A 10,774-nucleotide genomic window follows, 5' to 3' on the forward strand; every position below is an offset into this window, starting at 1 on the left:
CTGTAACGTTTATTTGTAAAAATAAGCCAAATCTTGGAAAAATTTGTCAAATTCGCTGAACTATATTTGATTTTGGACGTTTCCGGGGACGTTTTTTTCAATCGCCGAACACCGGGTGTCTACCGGGGAGATGGCTGAAACTTCGGCGCTCCCCGGTCGAAACTTTCATCCAATCCGGCGCTATTTAAAGCCAGATTTGGCCGTGGGGAGCGCCAATGGCTGGAGAAGCTCTAAGAGCATCTCCAGTCGCGTCCCCCAAACCGTCCCTCAAACGGCACCGGATTGACCGTTTAGGGGACGTGTTTTGTTCGTGCTGCGTCTGGGGGACGTCGCTCCCCAGTCGCGTCCCCCAAACAAAATCCCCAAATAAATATTAGTGCACGAAAATAAAGGTTTTCATTCCAATTTGATTATATATTACAAAGTTTGAATGAAAACGGCTACATTTCATCTAAACCCTAGCCTATGACCGTCCGGCGGTGCGTTCGACGGCCCTGCCCCGTCGTCGCCTCCCCTCCGCCGCAGCTCTTGCTGCGCGCGCCGCCTCTCCATGCGTAGGGCGGTGGCCAGACGCCGCTGCTCCAGCAGCGCATCGTCACCTGCCCTCCCCTGCTGCGCCGTCTGGAGGGAGAGCTCGACGGCGCGGTGAATCTGCGCCTCTTCGCGGGCACGGGCGGCGTCCTGGAGCTTCTTCTCCGACTCGAAGGACTCGACTAGCGCGTGTTGCTGATCGGCCGTCACGTCCGGGTGCGGCCCGTCGTCGGACCACTCGAAGTCGTCGTCCTCCTACTCCGTCTCCTCCTCCTCGGCCTCTGTCTCCTCCTCCTCCGCCTCAGCCTCCGTCTCCTCCTCCCCCGCCTCGGCCTCGGCCTCCGTCTCCTCCCCTCCTCCTCCATTCGCGCCTCCAGGCGCGCCGCCAATGCATCCGCCCGCCTCCCCCAGGCCTGCTTCTCGAGTGCCTCCCGCCGTTGCTGACGATGTGCATGCCAAACCTCCATCCCTCGCCGCCGCCGCTCTTCCCGGGCGGCGACATCGATGTCGAACTGCGAATCCGGTGGTGGAGGTGGTGGTGGAGGAGACGGTGGAGGGAACTGGCCATCGCCGGGGCGGTTCATCATTGCGCACTGGTGGTGGAGGAGATGGTGGTGGAGCGACGAGGGCTGTGCTTGTGGCGGAGAAAGGGGTGCCGACGGCTATGGTGTCTGCCATTGAGCCGGGAGGGCTTTTTATAGACGCCGGCGTCGGGAAGAAAGCGCGGGAAGAGGCGATAAGAGGCGGGAAGAAAGCGTGGGAACGCGCGGTGGCGTGCGAACGCCGGCGACGCGTGGAGGCTGCGCAGCACCGACGAGACGTCTCGCCTGCCCCTCCGTCGCCATTAAGGCAAATATGCCGTCGTGTGTCACTGCGCGCGAATAACTTCCTCCGCGAGGTAGGCGACGGTTAGGTTAAAATTCAATGTGCCGCTGACGGGTCGGCCCCGTCACTCCCCGCCTCGCTTTTCGTTGTGTCCGGCTTGCCCGTAGTGTCCCCTATGGGGCGGGGACAGGCTCGGGACGCCGGACACCGTATCCGGGCGCGCCGGACAAAAAGCGGCTTTTGGGAACGCGGCTGGGAACGTTTTTTATCCGGCGCACCCCAAATTCCTTTGGAGACGCGAGTGGAGATGCTCTAACTCAGGAAGGCAAACTCGTATGAACGAAACAGACTAACTAGACGCCAACTTTCGTGCTCATCTTTGATCCTTCTGTTGATGGTTGCAGCCTCCAAGCTGTCCCCGTTGAACACCACGCCACCATTGGAGGAAGTTCATGTCTCCCACTAGTGACCAGTCGGGCTTGCCCCATCTTGCAAGCGCCCACGCCCAAACCTCTTGAGTTACCACACATCCCAGCAGCAGATGATTTTAGAAATACAAAATAAAAATAAAGGGCTCCTTGGAATTCCGCATCCATTTGTCCTCTCGGAAGAATCGTCACATTTGTCTTTTTTTTCTCTATTGAGATTAAATCTTTTGATATGAAAGATTTTATTCCTCGCCGAATAATCGGTATTGTCATGTTGTACAAACCTAAGTACAAAAATGTAAATACAGATTATGTACTGTAACACACAAGAAATCCAGCACACCTTTACAATTACACACCAGGTTCTATAACATTTGATGCCGATACAATGCGGCACACATGGCACGAAATGCAACTAGTTCCCCAACCATTCGAAGCAACAGCAGAGGCCCCAGCAGAACTTTGAAGGGTAATCCCTTACGAAAACATCCCTGTTGTAGCCAACGACATAGAAACTGAAAGATCGCTTTCGGTGAGACATTGTGACGCGGGTAACTGGCACCACCGAGATGATGTGTCTCTCAGAAATGACCCTTGCAGATGGTGGAACTGGCAGCCGGCTGGCGACAACCTCTGAGGAGAACTGGTTGAGTGGGTATGAATCGGCAAAGAAAGCAGGAGTGCATTGGTATGCCTGTATGTTGCATAATTGCACCCCTTTGGCTCTATGGAAAACTTCTTCAGGAACCGAAGCAGCTCCTGTCGTTGCACTAACTTTTCTCGCTGACAGGGTCTTCCTGGAAACAGAAGAAATTATAATTCAGATCAAGAGAAAAAGCAACCAGTCAAACAGCTTCGCAAACTGGTATGTCTAATGACTTTGTCGTACATAATGTTCCACTGGATTGCAGTACATAAAGATTGCGGTACAACTGAAAAAATTAAAATGGAGTCGTAGCCTTGAAAATATGACTCCCTGCAGGTTTTATCTTTTGAAGCTTCATTTGATACAAGTGCTTTCAGAAAATAGAATTACTAGAGTAAATAAACATCAATCTGTGTTAAGAAAGTATAGTGGTTTGCAGTATTACAAGACTAAACTGAATGGCAAAAACTGAACTACCAATTAAAACCCTAAGTGTTCTGCAAAACTTTTTATCCTGGGCTTTCTGCTAGTAAATGAGATCTCTTAATATAAAGCATTGTGACAACATGGTACATTTCATAATGTATAGCATTCTAAGTTGTAACAACATTGTAAACTGAATGTCGAAAACTGAACTATCAATCAAAACTTTAATTGTTCTGCAGAACTTTTTAACCTAAAGTTTCAGGCTTGCTGCTAGTAAATAAGATTTCGTAATAGATAGCACAGTAACAACATGGTAGATTCCATTTGGGCATTTACGAAAGAACAGATCTGTTGAAGTAAAAAAAAAATAGTTCTCTATTCTTTGTCTACTCCAATGTTTTCTCAAATACAAACTGATGGAAGAGTTTCAGAAAAATTCAAATGAGATTACCATCGAACATGAGCAGTGCTTTGTGCAAGAAGGGAACCACAGCCTTCACATGTCTTGCAGGTCACTAGGCCACGCGATGAACATGCTATACAGGGCAACGTTCCTTGACCATTGCACATTCCACATCTGCGATAAAGAAAGACATACAAGCAAGATGAATGTTCCATAAATAGAGTTCATCTAGTTATGTTGTGAGGATGAATGGGCTTCACTTGAGGCCTTGTTCGGTAGGCAGGGATTAGAGTGTAATATGTCTAGTGTTTTAGGTGAAAACACGGGTGTTCATTCAGGGATTGAGCAATTGCTAAGCTAGGCTACCGATTCAGCTAGCTTAATTTGCATGCGTACACAATGTCAGCATGCGCACTCTGGGCCCGGGCCAGTTAGACTGGACGTTTCTTTGGCTGTGCTGGGAATCGGAGCATACAAAACGTACAACAAGCTGGTGAGAAAAAACGCGAGCTCTGCCGAGCGTTTTGATTCACACGTGTAATAGCAGGTTTTGCAAGAATAACTGCGGCCATACCCTTAAAAACCGGTAGAAACCCGGCCTGCCAAACAGTTCTACGGCCGTTTGTTGTGATTTGGTGCTGTCCCAAGGCAACTAAAACACTCTAATCCCTGAAAAACCTGTGTGCCGAACAAGGCCTGAGGTGACTTATATGCTGAAGAACTAAATGAAAAGAAATGGCAGAACTAACACTGAATCAGATCCATCTTGGTGAGCAAGTAAACCCCTGCCATGACAAACACTGCACCGGGTCATTTGATTTGCCTTGTAAAACCCATTCTGCTGACCAGGATTGCAAGTAGGACATGGGGTCTCTCCACGACCCTCGCAATCTGTCCAAAACATTTGAATATAGAAATTAGGAACTATTCAAAACTAGAAAGATGATGGGTAAATTATGATATTTACCATGCTAAAACTGCAAATACAAAAAAGAACAAATAAGGCTACAAAAGAAGGCTGATAAAAAAAGATCAATTAACACTAACAGCTTTAAAATGTGCCAAGACAATTTAAGGTTCTAGCACAAAAGAAATATTCAATCATACAGAAGTTCACCCTTCTTATTCTTCTCCAAAGAGTTAGAATTTTACGGTCAGCATCTTGGGGCTACAACCATTGAATCGACAAGGAAGAATGGACTAAACTTATGTGTGATAAAATGAATAAGCAGTTTATGTAGGATCTATGTTTACTGCCTTATAGCACTCAATAAATATGGATAGTTTATGTCTATTATCCCTCTACTAATAGATGGACAAAGCTAGTAGATCTCAAACTGATGCACCATTCAGTCATAAACTGGAAAACAATGTTGCTGAACATTGCATGAATTTATAGCATGAACTGCTACTGGTGCATTAGATGAATTTCCCATAAATAGTAGTTCTTATGTCATGTCTACCATAATTGGGTAATTGTTCTTTCTATAGGTTTTTTCCCACATTGTGAACTTCAAACATGAGGTTGCTTTTAGATTTATGAGATCCTTTACTGTGTTCAAGTTGAATTGACACTTCACTTTGGTACTAAAAATAAGAAAATGCATACTTGTGAAAGCAATACCAGTACAAGTGAACTTTCTGATGGGGTAACTGCAGCTGAGAAGGTAGTCAGGATGGCTCGGCTTGATTGGGGTGAGGTTAATTATAAAGGGAAACAAATTTAGGATTCATATTGCTTTGATAATTTCAATACAACGTGTTGCTTTATACAGGGCCGGTCCTGACATTTCAAGGGCCCGGGGCCAAACTTTAACATAGGGCCCTAGAAGCATCAAATAGCAATTTTTTATATGTACAAATATTACGAATAAACATTTAATATTACAAAAGCAATATTGAAACCAAATAATGAATATTGTCTTCCAAAATCCAAGGTTTCTAGATAAATAGTCCATGGTAATGGAATGTCAATATCTACCATGTCGATTTTCATGTTAACTCTGACTAGAACCATGTCATGGCGATGGCCACCGATGTAGTGTAGTCTCCTCTCGACGAATATACATCATCATATAGGGATCTTTGAGGGTGAAACCTGCTACCCAGAGGGATCGCTGAGAAAATCTTTGATTTTCTTTATTTATGCCTCGCTCTTCATGCCTAAACGAGAATTCTAGACTTTTCAAGTTGTTTTTTAACCTTGAATACTAATGAATTTTTAAATATATTAAAAATATCAGTGTTAAATTTTTACACCGGCCGTCAAGGGAACTAGGGGTTAGGATATGTTTACATAAAAAGGTGAGGAGATGTTTTAGTCATGTGGACCAATAGACAAAAATCAGCCTTAAACCATGTCTTCTAGGATTGAAGGGAATTTATTAGTTTGTTGAGCGTGACTTTACAAATTGATCTCCTTTTTTTAGCGGAATATTTTTTAGCGGATATTGATCTCCTGTGATGTGCGCATATCCTCCATAAAGAGTTTTAATTACTAGACCGGCACCACCCACTTATAATATCCTCATAGCTAATTAATGGATAAAGGCCCAAGCTGACCAAGGAATAAAAGCCCACTATACCCAAAGGCAAAATTCTCTTTCACCCCATGACGCAGCATACCGCTTCGTCCTAATCTCCTATTCTCCTGAACTGCACGAACAGAAAACTCAATATTCTCTCTAATGGCGGCCAGATTTCCTTCGCTGCTGCTACTTTGTCTTGGCTAGCTGCACTTGGGGCCCCCTTAGTTTCGAGGGCCCGGGGCGGCCGCCCCTCCAGCCCCCCCTCAGGGCCGGGCCTGGCTTTATACATAGCTGGCTGCCAGCTGGGACTCATAAACCTGGATGTCAATAGCACTTTATCTCTAATTCTATCTCAAACTTGAAGTACTACTAGTCTATCTCCAACTAATTAATAATTTCACTGCCAATTTGGCACATGTGCCCAGCTGTGGGCCCAAGACCCTGACCCTAACATTAACCTGATGTAACATAACAGCAGGAACAAAAGGTGGATGATGATATTTGATGGGCCTGAGAAATCCATTTGAGAAATTTGGTTGACGTGTGTATTTGTACTTGCAATGCCTAATAGGATCTTTGAACAAAATAAAATGCATAGACTATCCACAGCAGGAAACACGATATACAACGTCGTCGTAGATAGGAATACAGAATATAAGGTGTTCTGTACTTAGAAAAAAATCCTATTATGGAAAAGAAATGAGACTGTACACTTAGCTACATAAAAATGTACACCCACCAAGCAAAAGGGACACAAATGTTGTTGTATCACTGGAATCTTCAAAATAAAGTTACGCGACTACATGATGTTCTGGTAAATGGATATCATACCTAAGCATTTTTCAGGAACTTCTGAATGAGGAATCTTGATCATAACTTCTTTTTCCGGTACAAAGAGTAAAGGAAACTCAGCCCTCAAATCTAGTTCCCACACACCAAGAACAGGGCCCTGGTCTCTTCCATCTATTTTCCCACCATCATAAGGTTCCTTTTTTACTATGGTGTCCCTTTCCTCGATAAAAGTTTCCAAAGTTCCAACATATACATTGCAGTCCTCGATGGATGTAATTTTCCATTTGCGGGCAGGCTGACTTCCCCAGCAACATCGATGCCCAACATGTTCAATAAGCAGCTGCCGGATCTCCACCTCATCCAGTACATCCCTATCAGAAAATTCCAGTCATGCAATGGGCAATTTGTGCTGAGTATTTGAGGAAAACAAGCACAGTAAACAACATAAGGATGGAACAAAAGCACAATAAGGGGCTAAGCACAACAATAGCATAACTTCTTTTGCCTTTTATAGAAACATGTGCACAACGCACAGTCCAGTAGTACTTCCATTTCAGTTCTTACTCTTATTGCTCATTTTCCAGGTTTTCTCCTTCTCATCCGAGAGCACATGTTAGCACCACCATTGCATCTTCTTAACAATTGATGTGAAATACTAGATATACATGTGGTTGCCAGGCTATTTAAATCATTAAGCACTGACCCAGTGAATATATTGAGTTTGGAAATAAAGGATTATTGTTCATGCCAATACTCTCTGCTCAACCATAACTAGGAAGGAGATGGAGTCCATGTATAAGTCACAACCGTGACTTACTGCCTGTTATATGCTGATGTAAGAACTTCCTACTACATCAGTTTAACTAACTGTTGAGTTCTTCTGAGCTCAAGCCCAAAAGATGACAGGATGTATCAATCTCTGATCAGCCTACCGGCCAGGAATGGTATGCACTCCCAGTGTTAGAACGAGAAAGGCTACTCGCATTTTTCAGTACTCGACTGGTTGTTCAGCAACTACTTGACCAAAAACTGGTTACGCCCAGGACTTCGGAACCCAACATGGACATGAGCCACTCACCTCCCGACGCCCGGAGAAGGTTGGTAATCACCACCGTACGGGTACGGCCCTTGGGGAACGATCGCCAGACCTTGTGATGTTCGAACCGAATGGTTAGCATTACAGCGGCAGAAGAAAAATATAGAAATAATCAAGTAACGCCGAGGAATTACCATGCGGATGTGGAAGAGTGGGAGCAAGCGAAGGGGATGGGGAGAGGACGGCGCTGTGGATGGACGGTGGGTACACGACGTCGTGGTGGGGCTCCGGGGCCGGGGGATAGTAGTTGGAGGAGGAGAAGGAGGCGGCGGACCTGACCTCGGCGGCGCTGACCTCCGGCCCGCCGCCGCCCCACCCTCCTCCGCCTCCGCGCAGCGCCGACGAGCTGCTCCGGCCCAGGTGCTGGTACTGCTGCTGGTGCTCCGCTGCTGAAACGGAATTCCACTAGAAGGGATGAGATCATATCAGAGGTGAGATCATACGGTACGGGTGGGTTCGACGGCGAATGGAGGACCTGGCTGGGAGGATGATGAGAGGAGAGGGCGCCGCTGCTCCTCGCCCTCGCGCTCCGCCTCCATGGCCATCGATGCGGAGGCGGATCCGATCCGATCCGACGAAATTGGGCTTGGTGGCGAGTGTGGTGTGGAGAGAGCTGGAGGAGATGGTCAGAGATTATAGTAGCAGCATTGCAGCCTTCGTCGCGAAGGAAGCAAGCCTTGAGTTCTCACAGGACAGGATCGCCTTCTCCAACTCCAAGAGTCCTCCCTGTCAAATCAGAGCAAATCGCTGTCCAGTGTGAGCTGGCAACGACGGGTGACGATCTTATATTTTCTCATGGAAATAAAATCCATTAATGCACAGCAACTTCTTCTCCGCAGATAAAATCCCTGCACGAACACCAGCGAGTGTTCAACGGAACCGAGAGTCTCCCGCGTCAGCAGAGAGTAGCGTACCGCGGCTGCCAACGGAGAAGTTGTTTCTATCCACATCCACGGGCACCAGCAACGTCACCGAGTTTGCTTAACCATTTTGCATTTAAGGGCTCTTTTGATTCAAAGGATTTGCATAGGAATTGTGTTGGATTTGGTTTCTATGTGAAAAATTTCTATTCTATACATGTTGTTTGATTCATAGAAACATATTCTATAGGAAAATTTTCTATAGGAATCTTGTAGTGTAATTCCTATAGGAAAAAAGAATTAGCTCATACCCCATAGAAAAATTCCTTTGCTACAATTAAATAAACTTCATCTTCCTATAGGTTTCAAGTAGACATGCCATTGCAATCCTATACCTTTCCTATTTCTATGTTTTTCCTATCCTTTAAATCAAAGAAGCCCTAAAATAGATTTATGGGCAGAATATCCATCCAAGCATCTGCAGACCGAACAAAAAGTCCAACCAGAGCATCTCCACAAGCGGTTCCAGTAGCGAACCTAATAGCTATTGAGGATCCGGCGTATTTTTTGAGGCACGAAAAATAAAGTGTTACATACGTATAAAAAAAATTAGAGTATGTAACATTGTTCTCCAATATTTTTTTGCTATAGTATCAAAGTCGCGAAATTATGGTGCAAAAAGTTCCGCCAATGGTGCAAAATAATCCTGAATGTTACCGTTTTATCTACGTATGTAACACTTTCGAAATGCAACATCGGTTTGTAACATTTCTCTGCAATATATCCAACATTTCTGCCTAACTCATCTAACATTACAAGAATACACATGTAATATTTTTGCAATTTCTCTATTGCATACGTACGTAAAAATAGTTGTACCGCTTAAGTCATACTTACACAAAGAAAATAATGCACATATGTAACAAATCGCAACTTCGTATGTAGCATCGATAAAACCCCAAAAGTTGACCTTCGCCAACGACCATGGAAGCAACACCAAGGTCGATTCGAGCTCATCAGGCACCAATCCGCCACACCGGAGGCAAGGCGGAGCCAAATCGAACGAAACCTGACCAATTTGCCATGGCAAGCTCCGTCATGTTGTCCTACAAGGAAAGATGCGGCAAACACTCGCGGGCGAGCGTAGTCGGGGAGGAGAAACGAGAGCCGCAACCTAGTGCGGGACTCCCTTGCCGCTGATTTTTCCTAGTACAAGATGGCCTCGCCGCCGCCCGCCCGTAGCGAGCGAGATGCGAGCGACGCCATCGTCGCTAGCCTGGTGCGAGAGGTCGGTGGGGAGAAGTTGCGCCCTCGCCATGTGCGGAAGGTCGGTGGGGAAGTAGTTGGTACCAGGTCCCGGTACGGCACGGGAGGTCGTTGTTGAAAATGAAGGTGCGTGCAAAGGAAAGAGAGATGCCAACAGCACAAAATGGTCACGCGACGGGCGTAACCAGCTATAGCTTCAACCGGTTGTTCTAAGAGTTAATTTTCAAAGCCCCCATGCTCTTTTTCTCGAATTGGGTCCTTTTACATGATCTAATCGGCGAATGAAACGAACGTTTACTAAAAGGGTGTGACTATTTCTCAGCTGGGCTGAGAACTAATTCAGATGATGTCATCAAATCATTTGCAAGCCATGTCGCATATCATAATTAACCCAAATCACGATACAAACCAAATGGCGTAAGACTTAACTCATCACAAAGCTAGTTCTACCAAAGCGATTATTTTAGAGTTTTGGTAAGTTTACAAGATCTTTTTTTTTGAAACAAGAGGTGATATTTCATTATCGTGACATGTGATGGGTACATTTTGCATACATGCCCTTTACAACACTTGCCCTAATGAACCTAGTATTTGAAGATAAGGTCTGCAACTTCACAAAGTACACCCCAGGACAAAATATGGAAAAGCAATCAGGTCCTGGAGCACCACCGTCGATGCTCGTCGGCATCCTCAAAGCGTCGCCGCCAAGGAAAGGAGAGAAGGTGCTCGAACTCTTCCGTCCGGCGAGAAACCACTCCCACTGGCAACCTCCTGTAGGATAACGTTGCATAGAAAACAAAAATTTTCCTACCGCGAACACGCAATCCAAGCCAAGATGCAATCTAGAAGACGGTAGCAACGAGGGGGTATCGAGTCTCACCCTTGAAGAGATTCCAAAGCCTACAAGATGAGGCTCTTGTTGCTGCGGTAGACGTTCACTTGCCGCTTGCAAAAGCGCGTAGAAGATCTTGAT

The 10,774-nt window shown here is 45.7% G+C and overlaps 1 protein-coding gene across 1 annotated transcript; it reads right to left on the reverse strand.

The window, feature by feature from the left end:
* Positions 1-2,009: 2,009 nt before the first annotated feature.
* Positions 2,010-8,447, reverse strand: LOC124649848 (protein SSUH2 homolog). Its single transcript, XM_047189411.1, has 7 exons — positions 8,124-8,447; positions 7,810-8,061; positions 7,658-7,727; positions 6,619-6,950; positions 4,009-4,150; positions 3,308-3,433; positions 2,010-2,581 (listed from the first exon to the last, which is right to left on the reverse strand). Exons 1-7 carry the CDS (start codon positions 8,218-8,220, stop codon positions 2,200-2,202), a joined length of 1,401 nt encoding a protein of 466 aa, XP_047045367.1. The 5' UTR covers positions 8,221-8,447; the 3' UTR covers positions 2,010-2,199.
* Positions 8,448-10,774: the final 2,327 nt, after the last annotated feature.

Source organism: Lolium rigidum, chromosome 4, assembly GCF_022539505.1.
Source record: "Lolium rigidum isolate FL_2022 chromosome 4, APGP_CSIRO_Lrig_0.1, whole genome shotgun sequence".
Taxonomy (NCBI): Eukaryota; Viridiplantae; Streptophyta; class Magnoliopsida; order Poales; family Poaceae; genus Lolium; species Lolium rigidum.